The sequence below is a fragment of the Molothrus aeneus genome, chromosome 3 (genome assembly GCF_037042795.1).
Source record: "Molothrus aeneus isolate 106 chromosome 3, BPBGC_Maene_1.0, whole genome shotgun sequence".
In the NCBI taxonomy this organism is placed as follows: domain Eukaryota; kingdom Metazoa; phylum Chordata; class Aves; order Passeriformes; family Icteridae; genus Molothrus; species Molothrus aeneus.
In genome coordinates this window covers 20674459-20700805 of record NC_089648.1, presented here as the reverse complement: position 1 = coordinate 20700805, position 26347 = coordinate 20674459, and the positions used below count along the sequence as shown (strand labels likewise).

Here is a 26347-nt window from a genome sequence, read left to right as displayed (position 1 = left end):
TTTGTCCTGCAAACCTTGTGAAATGTGAGGTGCTGCTGTTTGGGCAGCAAGGCTCTTATTAATGTTACCAGAGGTACTGCATTGGAAACAAATAGCTAAATACTGTAGCTGTTGTTATCACCAACTACACATGATCAATTATTTTATCATCTTATGTACCTTAAAGTAAGAAACTTCTTTTTTTGGAGTAGGGAAGAGTTTTGCTTTCAAAATTTGCCTAATTAAAAATCAAGGTTGCAGGTTCTGTGCTGAGTTTCTGCCCTAGGCAAATTTTTCCTTTGAAGCTACAACCGGCCCCTGAAGAAACGACTTTGTTATGGTGCTGCTGGATACCTTCACAATGCTGCTTCAAACCCAATTTCTTATTCTTTAGAACCCTCTGTTATTTAGATTCATTCAATTTAAAGATTCACCTTGAAAGCAGAGTGCATTAAGTAATAACTATGCCTCTGTAACCAATGGCTGTCTTTTATGTCTCTTCTATCCCCTCCCCAGTACCCCATCAAGGCACACTGTCGGTACTGGCACTGGCTGTGTTCAGTTCTTCCACAGCTGTCCATGCATTTGAGCTTGTTGTTCAATACACTGTTAAGCTTTATTGTGAAACCTAACAAAATCACATACTCTCATCAGGGCCTTGTGGTAAAATTAAAATTATTTTTGGAGTTTCTGAGATAGATAATGTTTTTTAGAAAATGGAAGCAATTCTGTTAATTGTGAATGTAAGGGGTTTTTGTCTTCCATGCTGTCCTGAGAACTCCTAATTCTGGTGACTGTACATTTTGGTGAAGTGACTTTAAAAATACGCAGGAGAATCAAATTAATATTATTAATTATTTATAAAGTGTGATCACTACTTGTCTGCTTAATGAGTGAAAGTGCCAAAAGACAGAAATAGATAGAATATATGTCAACTTCACATGCATAATCTGCAGACCCAGGGTTGAATTCAAACAGGTTATGGCTAGTTCTAATGAAATTTAATCAGAGGGGTAGGAGGAATAGTCCCTACTTATGGCAGCATGTGTGGTGTTGTGCCTGAGTAACAGACATAGCTAACTATGTCCTGTAAGTGTTTGTTAGGAACTTAAATATTCAGCCTTTTATTGTCAGGTGAGATTAAAGACTGTTGCAGCTGTGAAACTGAGTTGACTGTAGCAGATGTTTTCTCTCCCCTGGCTCTCAGGTGCACTCTGTGAGCACCTTTAGATCATCTTACAGATTTGACTGAGTGGCTGTGTGTGCCTAAGAAGTGTGGGGGAAAGGGAGCTGGAATGTACATACAAACCAGGCAGAATGGAAAATAACAGTAGAAAAACGTTGAAAATCTGAAACTGAGTAATAATAGTAACTATTCATACAAATAAACTTTTAAGAGCTGGTTTGATGTTTTGATAACCTTTTAGTTTCTTAAGTGGCTTGCCAAGTCCTACAAAATCAAACCAACTACAGAGTTATTGTCGAAAGTGATTTCTTGGCTCACCACCTTCCTTTCCCTACTGCTGTGGGATTATTCCTAAGCTACTGTCAGGTTTCAAGCCCCAAGTAATAAAGCTTGCTCAACTTTAAAACCTAGTCTCTCTGCCAGCTAGAAAGGGTCCTGTCCCTTCTTCCTTGCCCCCAAACCCCTGCCACTTGTTTTCCTGAAATCTTTCCATTTACACAAATCTGAGCATTTCTCAGTGTTTGTTGTAACCCTTGTTTCTCTCTAGCTTCTTTCCTGTTTGTCTCACTAAAATTTCTTTTGACTTGAGTGAGATTTGGTAGAGTAATGCAAATTTTGCCCTTGCCTTTAGAAAAAAGAAATTACATTGTTGAATGTTCTTCTGTAGGCTATACTATATGTCTTCTGGCCTTCAGAAAGAAATAAATTATTGAGATATTTTCTTTTAAACCAAGATTATATAAGTTTGTCTTCCTAATTGTTACTAAGTTGCTTAATACATAATTTGTGCCAGGCAATTACTCTGGGATGCCAGTGGCATTTCATATTGTAAAATGCTTTCATTAGTAAAACCTGCCAGTTATATTTTCTAGGTTAATATTTCACCATTTGTAATTTATTGGCCAGTTTTTAGTTTACTTTAGGAAAATGGACTTTCCTCTCTGTTACCAACCCACTCAAAGAATTTAAAAATTCGAATTTGAATATATGCTGCTTTCTTAGCATTTTCATTATTTAAAGCTGCACCATTTGTCTTATAAGTACACTATTATTCCAAGTCATAGAATATACAGGCTGTAAGTTCCTTAGAATAATGGTTTGAAAGGAGGAATAATTGCAAACTGAAGATAATTCATATTGCACAGGTACAAGGATAAGGAATAATCACATTTTTCGTACATATTAGCCAAATGTAATCTCTTTCTGTAACGACAGAGGGAGATGAGTGAGAGTCTGGGTGGTGTAATCTGAAAAGTGACAAGAATAAATCTGTGTTAAGTAGATCTTTTAATCCTGGTAGCCTTGTGACAGCCGGCACAGCTGAGGAGAGCAGGAGGAATTGCACCCCTGCTCCTGCCCATCAACAGAGCTGTGTCCTGGGTGCAGCACCCAGCTGAGCTCCAGCCCCGGCTGAGGTTTTCTTGCAGTCCCAAATACTCATGCCAGGGATCAGGTGGATGACTTGTCTCATTCCTTGTCATCTCTCACTACAGCATTTTCCAGCTGGTGGGGTAAACACAGGAGAAAAAATCCTAGATGATCATCTGATGTATATACAAGTTTGTAGGACTTTAGCTAGAGTGTCTATCCTATGATAAGGGTACATTTGTTTAGCAGATAAGGACCAGAGTTAATAGGTGGCCCACTGGTGGCAATATTTACATGATGTGTTTTCAGTGTAAAGCAGCAATTTAATAACAAAATTGAGCTGGTTTTAAAGTAATCCCTTAGCTGTGGTTTGTCTTGGAAACCTTTCTGCTGTCTGATTCTGCAGTAAGAGATCTTACTCAATTTTCTTTGATCGGGCATGAGCTATTTTTCACTTCTGTTAGTGAACTTAAAGTCACATTTTTGTAAGCAAGTGTGTTGACGTGTTTGTTTTGATTACTGTTAAAAGCTGCTCCAGTAAATAAAAAGCACAGGTATGTTCTGTGCTATGGAAGAACAGAAACTAGGAAAACAATCAGGCAGGGAAGGGAAGAAGGGAGGGGGGGGGAAATCCCAGAAAAGGAAGGGGAACTGGGGAAACAAATGTGTGGCAGGATTTGTGCGCTGGTGTTAAAGCCACCGGCGGGAGAGCAGCGCTCAGAGCAGCCCTTCCTTCTCCAGAGCTGTCCCCCGTGACCTTGGCTGGCTGCTCGCTGGGGTGACTGCTGGTTCACCATGTTCTCTTTTCCTGGTGCCTTGCCTGTTGCCTGCCCCTGGCTCTGTGCTCCCCCTTATGCTGACTTCTGCAGTATTCCTTCAGTCTCTTATCTCAGGGCTTTGATGCATATGTTCTGAAGGTGGCCACCGTGACTTTGGGTGGCAGCAGATGGTAAACCTTCAGGCTGCCACCGGCTATACTGGTGTTAAGTTGGAAACTTAACGTTTGATGAAGAATCAGTAGTGCATATGAAAGAGCTTTTACTGCAGAAATATCTTTTAATTAAAAAAAATTAGCATACTGAAACATTTGCTAATTTCTGTGCATTTAAAGGATCTTAAAATGAACAATTTTCTTAAAGCTAGACTATGGTTATTTACCAAGCAGGTTTTATTTTATTTTTCTCCAATTAATTGGACCTACTATATTGAATTGAATTGAATTTATTTTCCTCTAAGCTGTTGGGTACACTGTAAATCAAATCTAAGAAGCTAATTTTTTTAAGTAGCTGCTGTCAGCATCAGAATTAACTCTTGACTTAGGACAGGAAAAAAAATTCACAAGTAGGAAATCCTATTTGGCATCATGGAGGGGTATTGCTGTCTGCACTTTACTGAGATGCTGTCATGCAGTGCTGCTGTGTTCACTTTTTTTTGGGGAGGTTCCTGAGAGCTCCAGTGCTTGTACAAAATTAGGATGTCTGTGCTGAAGACACTTATTTACATTAGATATTTATTTGTGGTGATTGCTATTTGTGTGTCAGTGTTTTTGGCCATGTTGAGGTTGTCATCAGTGCAAAAAAATAGAGAAAGAATGAGTAAGCAACAGAGCTGTAAGAGCCAGCATGATATGTGGACCTTGACTCTGTTCATCCATTAGTATTACAAATAGGATTTTGCCTTGTCTCCTTTTGTGTCACAGTCTAGTTGCTCAGTGCCCAGGAGTGCCCTGCTGTGCCTTCTTCTCCCTCCTCTCTGAGACAGGATGGTGATTGTTACAGCTGGCAGTTTGTTGTTAGGAGAAGTTAAATATTACAACTTACACGGTGAAAGAGGTTCTGTCAGCTCTGTGAGCTATGAAGCAACCTTGGCTAATGCCAGCATCTCTGTGTGATCTGCTCTGGAGAATAGCAGAGCTCTGTCCCAGGGGATGCTCTGTGGAATCTTGTTTTGTCCCATCGCGCCTTTAAGGTGAAGACTTGTCACTTTGCATTTTAAAAAGGAATCTTAGAATTACAAAACCACTTTTGCCACTGGAGGGAAGTGTGAAGGAATGCAAACAGGAGGCTTGGTGCACTGCTGTCTATAAATTGGCTGTAAAACATGAGGTGAGGAGAGTAAGTTGGCACCTGGGTCAGTTGTGCCCTTCTGCAGCAGTGTTGTAATGCATCCAAGAGCTGCTGACCTTTCTCTGCTCTGGGTGAGTGATAAACATTCAAGCAAATATACTTGTGACCCTCTCTTTCCTGGACTTACCCCTTCCTGAAATAGCTTTCTGATAGTGACTTCCCCATTCATGTTGTCCTTTAATTATTTGGGAGAAACTGGTTAAACCACATCTTTGTAATAATGCATGCAGGCTGCTTTCCCTTGCAACAAATTTTGATTTGTAAAGTCTGCAGTCTGCCAGGGCCAAATGGACCATCACTACATGAATTTCTGAAGTTACTTTCAAGGCTCTTCCTGGGCTTCTTGAAGTCCATTTTGAAGTAAACAGTCTTCCCAAAGACTGGTACTGAATCAACAAAGAAATAATTGTCCCTAAAAGGAAGTGGAGCTGTAAATGAGGTGTTAGTCACTCGGGGAAGGGAGGATGCTTGATAGAAAGCAAAAAGAAAGGAGCTGGTCGGTTGCACTGGATAGTCCATGCAGGTAGTTAACCTCAAAGGCACAGGGATAATAGTTGTTGTTATTGCAGGTATAAAAGTGTAGCTGCTGCTTTCGTGTTGATGCTGCAATATAGCAGCAGATGAAGTTACCCTACAGGGAGCTGCTGCCTGCTTTATTGGCCTTGGTTGTGGTGGTTCTGTACCTCAACTTAGGGGGAGAGGGCTCAGTAATCTCTTCTGTTGCACCATATGCTAATACAGTGCTGATAAGCAAGTGTGAAAAATGAAAGGGAGGAATACATTAATTGTATTTGTGCAATAAGGTATGCTATCAAAGGTAATTATTTCATGACAGTTTTAGTTATAGCAGTTGTTTTATCATGGAATAAAAGATGGCTTTAGGAGCCTTTTATTGGAAAGACAATTGTATCAAATTAGTACCAAATTAGATTTTTGTCTTTATAAAGGTGAGCAAACCCATGAGCAGTTTTTAAATTGGTGTCTTCTACTCTACAAATGAACAAATCCTGTTTGAGGGTTAAAGAAGCTATTATTCTGTCCTTTATGCTGACAGCTTCATTACTGATTGGCCTACTGTTGGTATTAAAAAAATGTTTGGCTCCTTATGATCTTTGTGCATGCAACTATAATATTAATACAGACCACGGAACTGTTCATTAAGAAATGACTTTAAATGAGGTTGATGCTTGTAAATCTGGAGAGATACAGATGTTAAATGCTGCCATTCCTTTTCATATACAGCTGTATGGCTAATAATTTCCAAGTGGCTAAAGCTCTTGTTAGCAAGAGTGCTGGTGTGTTAAGAATGGCCCTATAAATAACTTTAAGAACTGAAGTTGAAGGTGCTTCTTTTAAAGACTATTGTTAACTAAACATTATTGCCAAACAGATGGAAAGCATTCACCAGCCTGATGTTTTTAGGTCTAATTATATTATCGCCAGTCCTGTACGGCTCAGTTGAAGAGGTGTATCCAGAGGCCAATTTATAATCATTTAGCCAACACCTGTTTGGGAGATATTGACAGTCAAAGGGCACATTTTAAAAAAAAATCACATATGTTCTCGTATTTATTGCCTCAATGTGAACAGTGTCTAGTTGCAAACAAACTTGGGAGAAGAGGAAGGAGAGTGATTGTAAACACATACATGTTTCCAAACCATTTTTATCTTCTTTTGGCATCTTCTTGTAAAGTGGCTTTTATTTTTTCTCTTGTTCTGTTGATTTTCTTTGGTTGGTTGGTGTGGTTTTGTGTTTTTCTTTAATTTTAATTTTACACCTATTGGTTAAGCAAGGATAACAAAACCAGTTTTGCAGTTGTTATTTATTGAGTTGGTTTCCACTGTTTCTGGAAGCCCTATGTAAGAGGCCTAAAAAGTTGTTTGGCCATCTCAAAAGACTGGGAATATTTGCCTTTCCTTACCATGCCCTTGAAATGGAAACTGTGTGTCATTCCTTTGTTAAAAGAATCTCAGTAGCACCAACTTCTGTTGATATTTTTTCCCCCTCAAAGATACAGAAAGCTTTTAAAATTGTCTGCAACCCTAGTAAAAGAGGAGGTCTTTGAAATGGGGACGAGTCTGTGACTTCGTTTACTTTGGTGAAATATCGTGAGTGAGAAATGATTAGAAAATACTTCAGTTCTCCTTCTGATGTTTGAGATGCAATGGGGAGAGAAGTAGGTTTTGGATGCTGCCATCCAGAGACAGCAGAGCATGGCTGCATTGCTGCCCCTCGCAGCAGGGAGCCCGGGGAGGCTGGGTGCTGTTCTCCTTCTGCCACCTGATGACGCCTTGTTGCTCCTGATGCGTCATTCCTCTGCAAGAAGTCTTTGACTCTCTGACTTGATCTTCACTGCTCCTTGTCTGTTCAACCCAGTGTTAGGTAACCCCAGTGCCAGCAAGGGAGAGACGCCCTTTAGGAGTTTCATTTTGCAGCCTAAATATTTTGCTATAACTGTATGTGAATATTTATACTGGAAGCTTACAATGTCTGCTGTAAATAAACAATAAGGGCACACTCTTGTTCCTAGAGGAGGGTTGAGCTTGTGCTGCTTGTGTGGCTGTCTTGCAGCTGGTGCTTTTCAAGCACATCTGTGTTCTTAGGGTTTGAAAACACTTAATTCCTGGGCAGGGTGACTTGAAGGCAGAGGGTTCCAGCTTTCTAAGGATGCAGTTTCCTAAATGTATATACACATATATCTTTTTGTTTGGTTTGTTTTCTACGCGTAACCAAATGGAGCTTGCTAGGAGTGTAGGTGCTATTTAGTGCTTCTCTCATTGTTGTGTTTAAAGTGCTTTCAGTAGAGGTGATGCACTGCTAGCAGAGATGCTCTTTGCAGCTGTAGGTGTTCTTGCCTCTGCAGCAAACCCATCCACACTTTTCTCTTTAAATAAATCCTCTTTTTTGTTGTTGTTACCCTAATTTTAGAGATCTAGATCCTCAGTCATTTTTTTGCTAAAAAAAAAGACTGGTTGTCAAGTCTGTATGCTGCAGGGGTTTAATTTTTAAATTGATTATATAATTTCTTTTTAAGAGTGTTCAGCATTAGATTTAGGAACTATAACGAGAAGTTTTGTTCGCTTACTCCTGTGAATCCTAAATAAATTCTGATTACTTTTTGCTTAGGTTTTGCTTGTAATGGACACTAGAACACAGCAGACTTTTATATTGAAGGTGAGTAAAATCTTTTATTTTATGGCCTCTGAAATTACACCAGCACACAAAGATCAGTTTGTATGTAATTTATAGAGGTATCCCTGCAATATATTGTTGTTATGGTAATATATGTTAAGTGCCCTGGAATTCTTTTTGTCGGTGTTTGGTTGCATTCCTTTTCTTTCCTTTCTCTCTAACATCCCTAGTGCTCAGATGTGCTGGTTTAGTCACCTGAGATACTTCTGGTTATTGAGGCCAACACCTTTGCAGGCTTTGGTAAAAAATCACACATTTCATGTGCTGCTTTAAAACATCTCTAAAGTCTTGGTGGCTCAGGACTTCTGACAAAGGTGAAAATTCTCCTTAATCTAAGCACATTGACCGCACTTTGTGTTTGGTCTTTTTTAACTGAGGAATATCCTGCTGGTCTAAGTGGGTTCTGGATGAAATGTACAACTGGCCTTCTTTAAATTTGTTTCCTTATGTTTTACATCAGTAGTCTGAGATAACTGAGATAACCCACTACATTTCTGTACAGTTATTTGGTCAGAATAAAATTTTTTGCATTACTCTTTGATGTTTCAGTAAGTGTTCAGCTCAAGACCCAAATGTACTCAGAGCATTTGTGATGCTGACAATTGGTTTAGTTATGAGTATTGTTTTTGTGGCCATTTACTTCAGGCTCCCCTTGACATGAATTCCACTGCTAATGGCAGGAAGGATGGAAAAAAAGCTGTGTCCCAAACATGAAGCTTTAATTACTTGTTAACATTTTGCTTCAGATCTGGCTTACAACCCACCTTAACTTTGTGCATCGGCCTTTGAAATTGTATGTGCAGGATACAGCAAACCTGTTTGTTTCTCATGAAGGTTCGTTTGTGAATATTTTATATTAGAACCTCACATTATCTGCTGGCAGATAGGGTAACATTGAATTTCCCATGTAACTGCCTATGTTTATCAATATTGTAATAGGTCACACTATTGACATAATTTTTTTTCTCTTTCTCTCTCCCCTCCCTTCCACCCTCCCACATCAATTTTTTCACTTCTGGCAACTTCATCCCTGCACTACCTCCCAAAAATCATTGCCTCTCAAGGAGACTAATCCTTTCCTTTCCTTTTTTATTGAGGTGGTTGCTGTCTTTAGTAAAGTAAAATGGAAATGTGAGGATTACCTGTGAGGCTAAGGCATTCTTTTGTCTTTAAGACTTGAATTGAATTTTTTTAATAGTGTCTTTTGGTCACGCGCAAAAATAAAATTTTAAAAAAAGGTCACAGGGAAATAACTGAGTGTCATCCTGATGACTTAGTTTGAGAGAGATTCTAATAAAAACATTGACCCATGTAATTGATTTTAATGGCAGCTTTGTGCCATCTTCTGTTCTCTGGAAACGCGCCAGATGCCATCAGCACAGCCTCGGGGGACCGAGGGGCATAGAGCAGCAGATGAGTGGTTTCTCTGAAGCCCAGAGTAACTCGGATAGATTAGTTTGGTTGATAAACACAGAGCACAGCAGGCTCCAAAGGCAACTGAGGGTACAACTGACCTTTTTGTTCTCTGTCAGGGTCTAAGGAAAAGTAGTGAGTGCAGCAGGAGCAGAACGACCATCATCCCCCGCTGCGTGCCCAACATGGTGTGTCTGCACAAGTACATCATCTCTGAGGAGTCTGTCTTCCTTGTGCTGCAGCACGCAGAAGGTTTGTCTCTCCTTTAAGCATATTGTTGAAAAGAATCAAAGGTTTTTAGTTTTAATCAATGGTGCACTTCATTGTCAAATGAATCTCTCATACATCCAGTTAAAATATTTTAGTGTGGCAGAGAGGTGTCAGGTAAGACACCCCACTCCGTTCCTCTGTCCCTCCCTTTTTGCCTCTTATTCTGCGGTGGATCTGATTCCTGCTTCAAGTGGCCTCAAATCCTTGAATTGTAGCAGTATTGAAGGCTTCCAACTGTTTATTTTCTACAGGAGAGGGAGTGCTTTGGCTGCAACAACTATCTGCATTATTTACAGTTAGCTCTCAGAGATGAAGTCTTTGGCTACTTTTGTAAACTTTAACTAGTAAATCTTTTTAGCATCTTCTAGTTAAAATGACAAGTATTTACACAAGAATTTAATAGCTCTGCTAAAAACCATGAACATTTTCCTGTTGATTAATATTGCTCTGATCTGGATTTTTAAGAAAATAGCTAGTGGCATCACACAGGAGTTCAAAGCAGAACCACAGAGTTGTGCCTTCAAACTATTTATAAAATTCCTGTTAAATGTACAGGGAACAGGTGGCACAAAATAATTACATTTTGATTTTTTTGTCTAACACCTGGATTTAAATATTCCCTAAATGTAATTACCCATATTTGTTTAGAATGAGTGCAGAATATAAATTTTGGGGTTGCTAATAGTTATTTTTTTAGGAAATGTTAATAACTCAGACAAAATGGATGATGTGAAGAAACTAAGCTGGCTGATAGAGAAGATAATTTTATTACATTGAATATTATTTCTTTTTCCCCCTAATAACTTAGATTTTGGCTTTTTCATGAAAAATTTGTCATATGAGGCCAGCTAAAGTTAGCTTTACAACAGGAATGAATGTTTCTGCAATGTGTGACTTGGTTTTGTCATGAGCACTGATGCAGGAAGAAAAGCCTCACATTGCAGTAGTGCCTGATGGTGATCTTGGGAATTTACAGTGCTGCTCTGTACAGTGCAGCACTTTTTTTGAGGTGTGTATATAATAATAGACACAATAATTGGGAAATTCTCACCTGGGCTGCAATCTCCATATAAGCTGTTATATTTTGTTTAGAGAAAAAGTATTTTTAAATACCCACAACCAAATAAGCTCCAAACCAAAGAAAAAATCTCACCCACAACCCTTGTCAGATACCAGCTGCTCTTAAGACTAGCATAATTACATAATTATAATTTAAATTACATATTTCTGAAGTTTCTGAAGTCCTACAGTTTTGCTCTTCTCTTTAGGAAGAATGAGACAGCTGGAAAAGTGAGTGGAGTAGTAGTGGAATTTTGTGGGAGAAGTGGTCAGATGTAAGAACAAAAGTTCTAAGGAAGGCCTAATGTGAGCAGCTGACAAAGACAATCCTCTGGAAGTGTTAATTTTTTTTGTGATAACAGTAAGAAAAATAGAGACATTGCATGAACAGAGCTCTTTCATTTTCATGAACCTACTGTCTGGGCTCAGAAGACACAAAAGGGAAAGGAAGAGTGATATATTCTGTTGTAAAGAGGGGTAGCTGGGGTACACAGTGATGAGTAAATTGCTTGAGAATGTATTCAATAAGTGTATTGCAGATGTAGGGCCTGATTCCAAATCCCAAACTGGGGCAATGGCCACTGCTCCTCACCCTGCTGTGACACTGATGCTGGAAAGGGATTCAGGAGAAAGGCTTTTAACTCTGCGTGAATAAAGGATAAATAAAAATAGGGCTGAAGTTATGCTGCACTATTTGCAGAGTAGTCTTGCTCACCCCACTGATGATGGTCTTGATCAGATCAGTCTTATGTTAGTAGTACTCATTCTTTAAATTACAATGATAATAACACCAGGAATCCCTATAGACAAACCTATCTTAAAATGTTGTCCATCTCAGACTAGATATGAACAGAGAAGGTGCTTGTAGTTGATGTTGGGAAAGGATAAAAATTTCTAAGACAGTACTTCTTAAGTAATAGTCTCTTGAAATTTTATTTAATAACTTATAAATGATCTAAATATTCCTACTCCAAGTAATTCTAGTAAGCAATAAGATTGTGCCAGTCAAATTTGTAAGTGGTGCTGATTTATGATGTTAGGTATGTTAGCTACACCACTGTGAGTTTGAAGGTTAAAATACTAATTTAAATGGGTAGTGGCTGGTATTGTAGCAAATTCAGAGGTTTTAATGTTATGAATGGACAATATTTGTTTGCTAAGCTGCTCACTGTTTCCTGTTCATGGTAGATTTTAACTACATTATTAAGAGCAGCACTGTTAGGTTTTGTGTGGAATTTTGCAAGCTTGACCACTGACTCCAGAGGTAAATCATGATGGTGGAACATGCCTAGAGTTGGTGAGTGGGGTCTTGGGTTCTTTTAGAGACTTTTCTCCCCTCCACAGTGACAGGCTTCAAGGATGCATCAGAAGCACAAAAGTCCATAAAGTTATCTTGTAGCTTTTTTGGAAAGCACTTGCCAAGTTCTAGTGTGGGAGAGAGCCAATCTGATGTTAATAAGGCCTCACTTCTTCCTGGCACTATTAACAACTGAAATTTTAGAAACAGATGCTTCAAAATAGGCTGGGGGGCTTCCATGGGACATCAAAGTTTAAGTGGCTGTTAGAAGCTGTCAAATCTCTTTAAGCATAAACAAGCTGGAGTTCCTATCAATCTGGAGAGCACTCAAGAAACTTCCTGCTGAAGAGGCTTGCTGCACGCAGCAATTGATAGACAACACCACGGCAGCGCTCTGGCTTGCAAAGCTGGGGATTTGTTGTTAGGAGAGGAGATAATGCTAGCTGTAAATATTTGACAGCAATCAGAAAATGTAGGGAAGGTGATATGCTCCTTGGCAAGTGACTTTTTCAGGAGGCTGCTTTGGAATAGCAGCTTTTGCTCAAAGTGCATTGGAGCTTTGCCTAAACTAGCAAACCTTGCAGCAGAGATTCACCAGCAGCACTGGAAATACAGGACTGCAGATGCAGGACTCTGGTGCTTGTAACTACTGTCATGTTGGAGATTAGGCAGGAGCTCAGCTTCCTGTTCATGTGGAGCTGCAGCTCCACTGTGCCTGCCTTTGGGATGCTGTGGCATATTGTTGTTGTGCCATGGCAGTGCCTGTGTGTCTGCTTTGCTTTTGGCCTAGGAACTGTGCAAGCCCCACTTTTTGTAGCCATTGCATTAGCATGGTGAAGTTTACCAGTAGGCATGTCTCTGTTGCCTAGAGGAGGCAGTGATTCTTTGAAAACCATGGAATTGTTCCTTTTCCAGCAAGGAAGGTTATTAATTCTCACGAGGTGCATGGTTTAGGATTGGAAGTCCTGGCCATACACAAATCCTTATGCAGTGATGTAGAGAGTTGGGCCCAGTTTTGGAGAATAATTCAAGCATATGTCTTTCATTACTGTATTTTTCTTCCCTATCACATTACAATTATTTGTAAGCCTGGGTTGTTCACTTTGACTTTGTTTGGGATTTCCTAAATACAGTGACTGCTGCATTCTGAGCTGCATTCCAGTTCTGCGAGAATTGCAGTACTTCATCCTTGGGAATAATCTCATGGGCCAAGCTAGCAAAAGCTATTGGTTTATTTTGAAATACATCTCCTTAGCCAGTCTTTCAGGATGTGAAACTGAAATGGGAAGTGTCTGATAACTGGGTAAGGAAGAATCCAACTGGTCATGAATTTTTCAGCTGGAACAAAAAACATGTTTAGGAGATAAATTTGCTGATCTGTTACGTTTTGTTTTATTCTGTTTTATGTACTATATAGTCTCTGTATTTTCTTTTTGGTGTTCCTACATCAAGTGCTATTAAAAAAGCTGCAGAAATGTTTGAAAGAATATAAAAGATTTCTAGTCAGCTTCATCACTTGGTCACTTTATGCTGAATTTCCTGTTGATTATTTTGAACACTAACTTTCTGCCTTTAGAAGCAAAGGTGTAAGCTCCAGAATACTGGAAATGTGGTAAAGTATGGCACTGCTAATAAGAAATTTTTCACTGAATAACTGCAGAAGAATGTGGAACTTGATGATTTTCATGTGCTTATAAAACCAGAAAGACTGAACTAGGCTGGTTGTAGAATCAGTTCATGGTGGAAGAAAACAAACGTAATAATTAGTCATGTTAATAATAGAGTTCTGAAATGGCATTAAACACTAATAAACTTTAGCTTAATACTGTAGCTTTTATAGTATTTAGTCTGTTGGACTATCTGACAGTGACTGAAGCTTACTTGTTTGGATTGATTTCTGTAATTTTAGTTTTTATAGATTCCTGATACTATATTAGCCTGGTTTGCTAATGGGTTTTCTTGATCTTACACAACACATGGGGAGAGGGTGAAAGATTATTAGTATGTCATTCATAAAGGCATAATTACATACACAGATACAAATATCACTTTTGTTTGACCCTGGATTGAATGTTTTCAAAAAGGAATGAAATTGTTGTTTTTCACTATAGAACACAATTATTGCATGGCATTTATTTACGTATTTCCACTTGACCAGGAGGCCAGTCTTGAAATATTTGTATTTTAACATATTTGGACATAATTTTTGTTTTGTTTTGTTTACTTGTGTTTAACTCTTAAGTTGAAGTTGCAGTAAGTAGTCATTTCCAGTGTGGTTCTTAAATACAAGTCATGAATAACGAACAACTTCTTTTTGAAAACCTAAGATAATAGATTTGCAAGAACAAATGAATTGTTTCAGTTCTCCCTGTTTTCACAAGTGGACAGTGGTGAATTCTTGAGCACTGTAAAAATAAAGAGATTTCTTTTTTGTCTTTTGCAACTTCTGTGTTTACTGAACCTCTCAAATCTGCCAGTGATTTTTCCGTGGATTTTTGAAGTATTGATCCCAACATGTCTCTTTTTCCTTCCTTAATCTTTCTTGGGTCTCCTTTAAGCTGCAGTAATCCAAGTAGAAGCCCAAATCTAGTGGAGGCTGCATGAAATCTTGCATGAAGTGAGGCAGAGGGAGCAGAAGACAGGAGTTGTCCTAAGAGCAGCTGAACTTGTCAATAGGTGAAAAACTTCAGTTGTGCAAGGATAATTCTTGCATTCTTCCTATTGTAGGCAGCCCAGCCCCTTCTTATCTTATTTTGTACCCCCTACCAGTGTAGGGGTACAAAACATTTGGGTCAGTGAGAGCCATTCAGGTGTCACATGTAAAAACCCACCTGGTGTCCAATAATGACACAGGAAAGAGATGCGACAAAAGAGCACAGGAAGAAGGTTTTGAGCTTTGTCTCCCTGGGTCAAAGCTCAAGGCAGGCCTCTGTTAGAAAGACCTTTTCTTACAACTTCCTTCAGAGGAAGCACTGATGGTGCTCATAGTTGCATTAAAGCCATACCTGGAGGCTGAGGTGGTGTTGTGCCAGGCACTTCCCAAAGCTCCAAAAATCTTCTGTGAGTCTTCATGGGTCATGGTCTGTGAACACGCTTTGACATCTGAGGGTTGTGTTTTCAGAATAAATTTGTGACTAAACACTAGTAATACGTAGATGAAAATATTTAGCTTGTACTAATTAATCATTAATGCAGGTGGGATGGGGAGACTATATATTTTTTTATTAAATAGTGTGTTTTATTAAATGCAATAGGTGGTTCTCAGATTTTATTGTTTGGTATGAAATGGACATGGATCATTCCACGCCTAGTTAATAAACTGGGCAAATTAATTTTATTAAAAATAAATTATAATAAAAATAATTATTTTATTAAATTGGGTAAAGTACTTGAAGTAGTTTAATTGAAATTTTAAAGGAAATTAATTCTTATGGATAAAAGTGTGAAAAGAGGATAAACTCTCACATATGTAAAAATTATGTATTTTTTCACTCTCTTTCTCATTCACTTTTCTGTTTTTTTAATCTCCCTGCCATTTTATAGCAAAATATGAATAAATGTAGAAGCATAACATTAGAAAAGAACTGCTGGTGATTATGGGATGGACAACTCTTATTTTCACCAAATCAGCTGCAGTAATCCTGAAGTGCTGTGCAAGCTGCAGGGCTCCGAGGGCAGGCTGCCTTTGCCCTGCTGTGTGACCTGTTGTGTTTAAAGCAAGTGGCCTCACCTGAAGAGCCTGCAGGGGCTCCCTGCTTCTCACAGGGCTGAAATCCTCCTGTGAGGCAGCTCTGGCAGGGCCAGGGCCCTCTGTGTCACCGGCACAGGGCCTGGGGTCACTTGTGCCCAGGCAAGCTCGGAGTCAGTCCCTGCCCTGCAGCTCTGCTGGGAGGGACCCAGGGGCTGTGCCTCGCTGCTGTGGCAGGGCACACTTTGGGTGCATATTTTAAATGCACCTCTGGGTAAGAATTTAAAGTGCTTATGTTTGCAGTGGTCAGTATAGCAGTTCTTGCTCCTTTCTCTGTGAGCATTGCTTCCCTTTGCTCCTGTTGCTTTACCTGGCATCCTTTCTCACTGCATTCTAGAAGGTGGCAAGGGTCATCCTGACCTGGTGCTAGCTCTGTTTGTATTTAGGGCAGAAACCAGGGTGATTAACAGACCTAAATTTTCATTTTTACCATTGGACTCAAGCTGTTAGAATTCCCTTTTAGTGTTTTTAATATACTTACTTTCACCACAACTAGTAAGATATTTTTTTCCCCTTGAAAAACAAGTCTTGTCTTAGCCAGGGGGATGGAGGGCAGGAAAACTTCACATTATATTATTCAAATTAATTTTTTAAAGTGTCAAGGTTTTTCTGTCTTTGATAAGTTTTATTTGAAATACCTGGGAGTATAGAAAATCTGTTCCTAGGCAATGATAAATAGTTTCTTCTTTTATTGTACTTTTAAAAGGAATTTTGCCTGATAAAGAGAGTGTTAAAAAACCCCAAACTATTAAAGAATGTATTTTGGAAAAATATAAAATTCTATTTTATCCAAATAAGTAACAAAAACCCAACAAAAAACCCACCAACTTTGCAGATGCCCAGTGGGATGGATACTTATCTTTTCTTTTACAAAGATTTTGTTCAAACTCCTGCATTTTCCAGAATTTCTGTACAGTCTTTGAAGTTGAAATGTCTTGACATGGCATTTCTCCCTAAGTTGTCAAAGGAGACTTGATAGCTTTAAGCCGAATTCTTTGGCACATACAAGAGGTACAGTAACTTCCTGATTTATTTTGCTAAAATTACGTTTTCAAGTCTGTGAGCTTTTTTTTAAGTCTGTGCAGCATTTGGAAACATGAAGAGTCCTGGTTTGTATTTTTTAAATGTAACTTATTTTTGGAGATCCCGCTTTCTTAGATGCTGTGAAGGAGCTGTTTGCCTGTGTAACTTAAAGTATTGATAAATCCTTGTGTGGTGCAGCAAAGCATAAAAACCTTTTTTTGAATTCTAAAGTAAATAGAAGAAGTATATCAATATTTAACTAAAATCCCCAACTTCTTTGAAGACAGACACGGACCCTTAAAATATCCAGCTATTATGGTAATTTCCCTTACTGAACTTGCTGTTTAGTTTTCAGTCCATTTCCACTAATGCTGCTGATGAGTTTAGAGCTGTGGTACAGAATTATTCAGGGTAGATAGAGGTGGTGATGAGCATTAAACAATTTGATCTTCCTTTGTTTTTGCTTCTTTTGAGGCAGCAGGTGGAGAGTAGTGACTACTTTGCAACTTGAGACATGCTCTGTAATGAGACTTTACTGAAGTTTAGAAATAAAAAAGCAGCAGTTTAATCTCAGATGCAGCTCTTTAAATATTTATGTAATAATCTACATGAAAAGCAAGTTGTGGTCCCTGTAATTATTTCCTGCTAGGGTAGCCGATCCAAATAACTCCGTGGACATAAGGGTATAGTGACAGTGAGTATATTTTCCTGTTTCATAAAAAAAAATTTCTATTTTGAGTGAAATTAAGAGATCCCCTCCTTTTTTCTTTTTTTTCAGGAGGGAAACTGTGGTCTTATGTCAGTAAGTTCCTAAACAGAAGTCCTGAAGAGAGCTTTGAAATTCCTGAATCCAGAACATCCAGTTCAACTAAAATTTACCTGGAGCAACCAACACCAACTCCTAAAGAAACTGGTAGCAGCACCGATTCCAGAGAAAGCTATGGGGAGAGCATGCTGAAGGTGGTCCCACTGAGGAGCAGCCTGACACCAAGCTCTCAGGATGACAGCAGTACCCAGGAAGATGGTCAGGAGAGTTCCAAGTGGATGGACTCAGCATCCAGCTCAGAAGAAGAGTGCACCACTAGTTATTTAACGTTGTGCAATGAATACGGGCAGGAAAAAATTGACTCTGGCTCCCTAAGTGAGGAACCAGTGGCTAAAGCAGAGAGTGAAGGGCTGCACACCAAAGAGAGGAGTTCCTTGCAGAGGTGCAGTGTTGTTGGCAGTGACAGCTTCACCTCCCAGATTGCACCTCAGGAACGAAAGCTGTTCATTGACGATGCCCAGTCAGAAATAGCCAGCCCTACTAGGATACTGGACTCGTTAACTAGATCCAAGAACAGCCCAATGGAGCTCTTCAGGATAGACAGCAAAGATAGCACTAGTGAGCTCCTGGGGCTTGAGTTTGGAGAAAAGTTGTATAACCTGAAATCAGAGCCTTTAAAGCCATTGTTTTCTGTCCCGGATCATGACAGAAGCTTGGATGCCCTGGAGAGCAAGATGGGAGTGAAAGCTCATGACACTGTGAGCAGGGGTTCAAATGACTCTGTGCCAGTCATCTCCTTTAAGGATGCTGCTTTTGATGATGTGAATAGCATTGATGAAGGAAGGCCTGATCTCCTAATAAACTTACCAGGCATGTCTGATGAAACAGAGGAGCCAGCTGTGTCAAAGCCCACAAAGTTTACAAAATCTGATAGGGACATGTCAGAAGTAAAGTTATTAGAAACACCTGATGTCTTGCAATTAAATAATTCTACAGAGCCATGCAAAGCATTTGATCAAGAGCCAAATCATGTGGCACCAGAAGTGGGCGATCCTGCCCACAAGGAAGCAGATGAGCAAAGTGGTGTCACTCAGGGAGCTCTTGGGACCCTCTTTTCATCTGACCAAGAGGTAGGTGCTTCAGAAGATGGGGCTCTGTTCCAAGAGCTTGGGGCCTGCTCCTTAAACATGGCAAGCAAAGAAGAAAGTTCATGTGTTTCCAGCCCGCTCTCAGGTGCTCCAGAGGTTAGCTTGGACACAGACGTGCTAAGGAATGAAGGAGTGTCGCTGTTTTCCAATGAAACTGAAGACAGCAGGAAAGAGGAGGCAGACTCAGCTATGTCACCAGCAACTGAAAGTAAAAAGACTGCACCAAAGAAGGAAGACAAAATAGCAGGAGCAGGGCAGAAGGAAATACATCAAATTTTTCAGGACCTCGATGAAAGATTAGCGCTAACCTCCAGGTTTAATATCCCAGAGGATTGCATTCAAAGATGGGCAGCTGAAATGGTGGTAGCCCTTGATGCTTTACATAGAGAAGGAATTGTGTGCCGCGATTTGAACCCAAACAACATCTTATTGAATGATAGAGGTCAGGAACTTTTGCAAATGCATTTCTTTTTATTCGCTGTTGCTTCCAATTAACTGAGTAGGCGTTTTATCTTGTAATTAGTATCTTCATTTCCTGTCTAGAGCTTCATTATCAGTGCAGCAAATTCACCCCCAGTAATAGCTTCTAGTACTTAATGATGCCATTATTCTTAATGATACTGTTTTTAGCTACAAAAGGAGTAATTACAGTTCACTTCTGCAGAAAATGGAAGGGAAAAATGTTTTGATTTCTCCTGTCGTTTTGTTTTTAGGACACATTCAGCTAACGTATTTTAGCAGGTGGAGGGAGGTTGAAGATTCCTGTGACAACGATGCCATAGAGAGAATGTACTGTGCCCCAGGTTAGAGCAATCACCTACAATGTTTCACTTGGAAAGTAGATTAGCAGCTTTCATTTTCTCATGTAGTCTCTGTAGCATACAGTTTGAGATCATGCAATATCTGAGTTTTCTTTGCTTCTTTTCCTTAATGTCTTAAAAAGCTACAGGGCTCATAACTGCTTTATTGTTGAACTGTGGTGGTGTTTGTTATGTCATTTCCATAACGTGTAATTGTACTGAATGTCTTGTTTAAGCAAGTTAGAAATGTTCTGTTTTCTTCCAGTTATTTCCTGCGTGTAAGTACATCTTGGTAAATGAAAAGAGCAAATTAGGCTGAAAAAGTTGCACTAAGACCCTTAAAAATATAATAATTTATACATGCAAAGGACATGGGGGGTTGTTAGAGGTGGGGGGAGAACACCACAGAGGTTTGAAAAACACAACCCTAATAGGCTCAGAGATGCCTCTGACATTTTTGATGAGCTGAGTGGGCTTTGAAATAGTTTAGAGAGCTCTTTCCTTAGAACTGCTTTCATCAATCATGAGGGTGATAAAATCAATATCTCTTGGGATCTTATAGCAAGGATGGCACTTGAAACTGAGATCTCCCTCTTTTCCTTTTTCCAGTTTATTTTCTGCAAATATAGTGGGCTGTGATTTGGCTGTCACTACCAAAAATCAGGTGTTTCATGTACAGCTTCATATTTTAAAAATTTCATAGTTAACTTATAAAAACTATGCTTAGAGTTGAAATTACTACGTTTTCATTCCAACCTTGAAATGCCAACATAACTTTCTGCAGAGTGCATGGTCTGGCCAGGCATTGCAACTTGGCATGCAGGTAGTCCTCAAGCTCAGGGTCTGCAAATGTACTTAGGAAAATTTAGAATAAGAGTTACCAGCCATGGAAGTTCTGAATTTAGTTTGGCATCAGGTGTTTCTTCTGTGTTTTTGTTCTTCAAGTGAAATGCAGCAAGGAACTGCCTCTGCGAATAAAGGTGTTAGGGTCTCAACAAACTTTGAATGTCAGCTTCTTGAGATAAATGAAAAATAAAATCTTTTCTATGCAAGTCAAAAGGGCAGGTATCACAGAAAATAATTCTTTTCATCTATCAAAGTAAATCCAACACCTTCGTTCTACCCTCAGGGCACTTTTATTCAAGAACAAGATAATTGGGGAATCCCAGCAATTACTGTGTTTGTTAAATAGATGGCTGTCCTGGTTGCCAACATGTGTGACAACCTGTTAAGAGAGGTGTTTTCCTGCCTCCTTAACACAGCCTCGAACAGAGCGCTCCCCAGTCGAGCTCTAGCAAAGATGGAAGTGCAGCCTTTCCCACCCTGTCATCATTAATGAGCTGTGAAAGTCAAAGCTTAATTTTTCTGTACCTTAATGAGGATCCAAAGAGAGGTGCTTTTTGCCCCCTAAGCCCCAACCAGCCAACTCCTACAGTAATTAAGTGTTTAGGGAGCAGTTGAAATAATATTTAGAAGTCCCCGAATGCAAGAATTAAGTTTTGCACACCGTCATTATTTCCACCTCACGGCACAGGTGTGGTACCCATCCAGGCTTTTTTTTGCTGAAGTTGCCCTCCCCTCTCTGCCCTCTCTGCCCTACCCAGGCTGCATTTGCTTTGTGTGGCTGCAAGGTGAGGATTTGCAAATGCAAGTATTAGATGTATTCAAGGTGGATGAATTGGTACTGCTCCGTGATTCTTACCTTTCAGATTTCTTGATCTTAATGTTACCTCTGTGAAGCATGCTTGTACTTTAGCGTAGCTGTTGTATGTTAATTTTTAGTAGGAGAGTAATACTTGGTATAATTTAGCAGCACAAAATATATTTTGAAGTGTCATTCTTTTATGAGGAATGATTCAGTAATGGTGTATAGCTGTGTCCACAGCAGCTTTCTTAGGGCTACTGCTGCTGGTAAATGTTGTTTTAGAACTTTTGACCAGTGTTAAAAGCAATAATCACATTAGTAAACTTTCTCTTGGTTCCAATATTACAGGGGGCAAAAAAACTTAATTTGGATGATAATTTTTTTTTCATTTTGAGGAGTGTACCATGTCCCAGAACCCCTTTATCATGAAAGCATTGCTTCTCAAGCTGCTTCTTTGAATAAGGATTTTGAAATTATATTTGTCCTTCAGTTCAGTACACTAGGAACAAGTTTTGAGGTTTTAAAATTAATTTTTAAGTTTCTTGTTAATATAATATAAAGTACTTCTCACAACTTGGTTTTGCTTTTTTTTTTTCTGAGGGAAATGCTATATTTTTGTAGAGGTGAAAAATTATCTTCACAAATTTTTATCAGGTCTTATGATTTCTTACTGTAATAAAACACAGCGTCTAAAATAAGTGACTCAAAGTGAGTCTTTATCTCATTTTGAATTTTCCTGGTGTTTTCAGGAGTATGTGCTGTGTTGCCCTGTCTGTGGATAGTGAGCCTTCCTTCTTCTTTTCTCTCCTGCTGAAGGATGCAGTGAAACTTGGCTTGTAAAAATTTTGTGTTTGGCTTGCTGTGTGCTTTTAACAGAGTTTGAGACAGAATAGGTTTGGATATGATAACTTGTATTCTACCTGACTTCAACAATTTAGTGCCCTCTTTCAACATATGCAAGAAAGGGAAAGTGTCTATCAATAAACATTGCTTTTTAGGGTCTGCTGTTGGAGACTGAGAACAGATGAGTTTAGGGCTGCATTTTTTTTTCTGCATTGATTTTTGAGGAGCAAATTTTGGAGGCAGAAAAAGGGGAGGATGAATGTGAAATTTAAACACATTGCAGGATATCTTCTGTTTAAAACAGGTAGGAAATTTTATTGCGGAGTTACACGAAAATTTTAAAAGTATTTGAAACAGTTGTGACTTTTCAGTTGTTGAGGTTTCAGATGTTGCTTTTCTATAGTGTAAGTTATAAAGTGATTTGCAGTGAAGTGCATGAAGATATATTTAAATCTTAAGCTGTTTTATTTGTTGAAGAAAAACATGAAGTCTAAATTCTACAATTTATATATTGTAAACTAATTGCTGGATGGGCTGGGGATAGTAATGTATTAGTGTGGAAGCTTTGCAGGGCCAAGGGAGAATAGAGGTCCACCTGTGTGAAACTTGCTTGTGGGATGTAGGTTTTTGTGTTTAAGGCTTTCTGTGCACCAGAGTGTAACCTTGCATTGAGGTAAAGCAAGGCAGAGTGGGTACAGCAGCAGTGATCAGATCCCTGCCCTGGTGAAGCGCAGGGATTTGTTCAGCTCCTGTTGTCCTAGGAGAGGTGGAGAGGCAAAAAAGACATTATGCAGTGCCTATATAAAATAACAACTGCAATGACTATAAATGCAGAAGTGTCAAAAAGACAAGGAAAGGGAGCAGTCTGAAAAGCTGCATCGCGCTCCCTGTGAGCAGTCTAATTCGTTCTGTGTGAAATAGCAATGGTCGTTTTGCATCGTGTATAATAAGTTCGAGCACGGCTGCATGTGTTGCAGGAGTGGCACTTCCCCGCTGCCGACGGGAGGTGGCATTGTACCATTAATGGATGGTGCTGTTGCGCTGGCTGCCCCTCATTTGCTTAACTTCTCCTAAGAACTGGAGACAGAAGATGCGGCTCATTTGTAATTATTTGCATATCAAGAATTGTGCTCGTAAGCTCGTGGTGTGTTACGGTGCTGCTGGATCTGTTGGTGTGGCTGGGTTACTCTTTACTGCTGTACAGTTCTGCTCAATTAAAAAAAACAAACCAAAAGTTCCTGAACCAGCTCTGGCACCAACAAAGCTGTCTGCAGATGCTTAAAAGTAGTGTCTGTGCTATATTTTGATTAATGCCCAAACTAAATCTTCGCTGTTCACCTATGATAAGTCAAATGTTGTTTCTCTTAATTCACAAGGGAAACGTTGGATTATAAATCATACCGTATAAACTCAACAGCACTTCTAGTAAAACTGCGGGAGGTTTGGCTAAGAATGACCTATTTGCTTTTAAAGAAGAAATTAGCACTTGTAACTGAGAATTTCTGCTGTGTTAATATGGCTAAGGTGACTATAGTGAGGTTTATGTGTTTTGTTTCCTTTAACTTTCCCCCTCTTCATAGTAATTTTGTTTTCTGAACATTTTAAAGTGCGCTGAGCAGCTGATGTCTGAATACAAAGTTATTAGCAGATCAGATGAGAATGATTCACTTCTGTTTAAACAGCCCTTTGCTCTCCATGCCCCCTGAGAACTCTTATCACATATTTGTCCAAAAAATCCCCACGAAAACGAACAAAAAATCCCTTGCTTTTTCCACCTGCCTGGTGGCTGATAGTATCAGCAATGTATCTCTTTATCTCTTGGTTAATGTGCCTTGGTATTCTGAAGGGGGGAAAATTCCAGTAACAGATTCAATTTACATGGACAGAAACTTGAGCAAATGCCAGCCTAGCAGGGGGGCCATTATTCTGCTCTATAAATAAGTTTAAAAAAGAAACACACACACACACACACACAAACCTGTGAATCAACATGTTTTGGTCTAATTGAGAGAAAAGCAAGATAGATGAATTTTGAAATGCAAATTATCACCTTCTGTTATTTTAAGTATTGGTTTTGCCAACATTGTGATCTTAAATATAAAGAGTTGTTAACTTTTAAATACAGTAATAATTGTATTCCATTGTTGACAGTCACAATTCAAAAAACAAAATTGGTAACTTTTTTTGTAAAAAGCCATTCTCAGTATGAGAATACCTGTGAGAAAGACAGAATTGTCTACAGCCGTTGCCTAGTCAAGGCTGTCTTCGGGTAAAGCAGATTTAAGTTGAGGATTTTCTCATGAAGAGAATTAAGGTACTTTTTCAGTCTAACCTGTGAAGTGTCATGTTGTAGAAGCAGCTTGCTGGTCTGACATCTTGTGTAAATATGATGTGTGAATGAGATGTTTTATTTACACTCCCCGAGTTCTTGTTCCAGCAGCGGGGATGCTTTCTGTTGCATCCCTGTAGTGTTTTTGGAGGACGAGGTTTCAGAACTGGACTGCCTTTAGAATCTTTTTCCTTTCTTGTTTAAACAAGTTTTCACCAGACTGTGTTTACTAAAAACTGGAGATTTGCTGCTTGAGATCCTACAGCCAAAGGGAGCTTAGCTTCCTAGAAAATGTAAGTAGGAAACTGGCCATCAGTAATGCATCGTATTATTCTGAGGCTTTCATAAGCTGTGTGCTATAATCAAGTCTTATTTACACAAAGTAGCATTCACAGAAGCCTACAAATAAATATATGGTAAATTTGGTTTTATGTAACCTGCTGTTACTTGTGCACAGTGCAAAATCTAAGCAAAAAGAAGGCATTGTGTGTAAAGAATTTTGTTCCAAAAAAAAAGACAAAAATGTTTCAATGTGCAACCTGATTTTTGTTCTCCCAAATAAAGATGTCACTTTTGCTCTTAAACAATTGAAAATACAGATGCAAAGTGCAGCTGGTCACCTAAAATAGATGGCATGAAAATAAAAATTGCTAGTTGATATCATTAGCCTGCATGCTATAATTTTTATTTACTGAATAAGGAAAAAGATTATTTGCCTGTTTACCAAATAGACATTTGATGCAGAAAAACCTGCATATTATTTGTGTATATGTTTTTCAGTAGGAGTTTGCAGGCACTCATTAAATCTGCTATTCTGTATTATAGTAATTTAATTTGAGTAGATTGTTTAAGAAGCAAAATAACTGTGGTGGAATAAAGTGCCATTGACCCTGAGATGTGTCGAGGGGTGGGCTGGTCTCATGGTTATAGTGTAAGACTGGACTTCCTGCTTTTTACCTCTGACTCTGTCCTAGATTTTTGTGTGACGTGAATGTCTCCGGATTATCCAAAAAAGAAAAGGAAATATCTGGATAGGTGAAGGAGCTTTGGGCAGCAAAATCAGAAGGATGAGCTAGCTTGATTTGAAAAACCCTGGCAATAGGAAACAGGATCAAACACAAACATGAAAAATATATGGCTGGTGTGAATAAGGTCTGGATGTACAGAAAAAGTACTGATTTCTTTGAGGCTGGGAGTAGCAGTTTTTCAGCAACCATTTGGAGTGGGACAGCTCTCTAGAGACCCCAGAGTGTCCCACAGAAAACAGTGACAACTGACTGCTCCCTGAATAGCAAAATATCATAAACTTGGAGCTGGTAATTGAAGGCATAGGTTTGGGGAGAGCATCAGGTACTTTCTGAAAAAAGTCTGATCTCAGCCTTGTTGTAAGTACACAATGTGTTTCAGGTGAAGCACATGGTCTTGTGGTTTTTCTTAGACTCTGTAACTAGAATAAGCAGTAAGATGTACCCAAGCTGTTGATTTGTAAAAATCAGATGTTTTAGTCTGGCTGTCATAAAAGCTAGTTGTTAACTCTAGAAGGAACTGTAGTTTACCTGTGTTTATTTATGTCTGTTGTTATTAGTAGTACTAACATTACAGATGGGACTAAACCTTGAAGATAGCATACAAGATGCCTTGTGAAAATAAACGGAGCTAGCTGGGAGGTTAATTAATGTTTGCTTTGTTTTGATAACAGTAATAAAACTTTGTCTCTTTCGTCACATGATTATTTTAGAGGAAGTTTTGATTCCATCTTGGGCTGCTAAAAGAAAGAAAGAAAGACCACCGTTCCCTCTATTTTTTTCTTTTTTTTTTTTTTTTCCAAAGAAGAACATAGATGCTCATGTTTTTGAATAACTTTTAGATGAAACTTCCTATTTTCATACTCCATTTGATCTTAGCAAATGTTCATTGGACTTGCCTCACTACTTTATTGTTTAAAGACCATGATAAACTTCTTATACTTAAATATAGATGGTTCAATACTGTGCTTTATAAATTGCTGAAGCATTTTAGGCAAAGCATTATAGCCAGATTGCTTGTGGGATGTTTTATTTAGTGACTGTATCTTATGGTATCTTGGCTGACTGAGTCTGTTGCGAGTGAATTAGGTTGGAATTATTTTAGTTGATTCTCTGCAAATGTTTCTTT

At 38.9% G+C, this 26347-nt stretch overlaps 1 protein-coding gene across 1 annotated transcript in view; it reads left to right on the top strand.

Annotated features, from left to right (window-relative positions):
* Nucleotides 1-26347, top strand: part of RPS6KC1 (ribosomal protein S6 kinase C1) — an 85064-nt gene that overhangs the window by 47713 nt on the left and 11004 nt on the right. The window contains exons 10-13 of the mRNA XM_066546436.1: nt 7787-7834; nt 9385-9517; nt 17441-19018; nt 19290-19379. Coding sequence (XP_066402533.1) covers nt 7787-7834; nt 9385-9517; nt 17441-19018; nt 19290-19379 — 1849 coding nt within the window. The remainder of the gene's footprint in view (nt 1-7786; nt 7835-9384; nt 9518-17440; nt 19019-19289; nt 19380-26347) is intronic.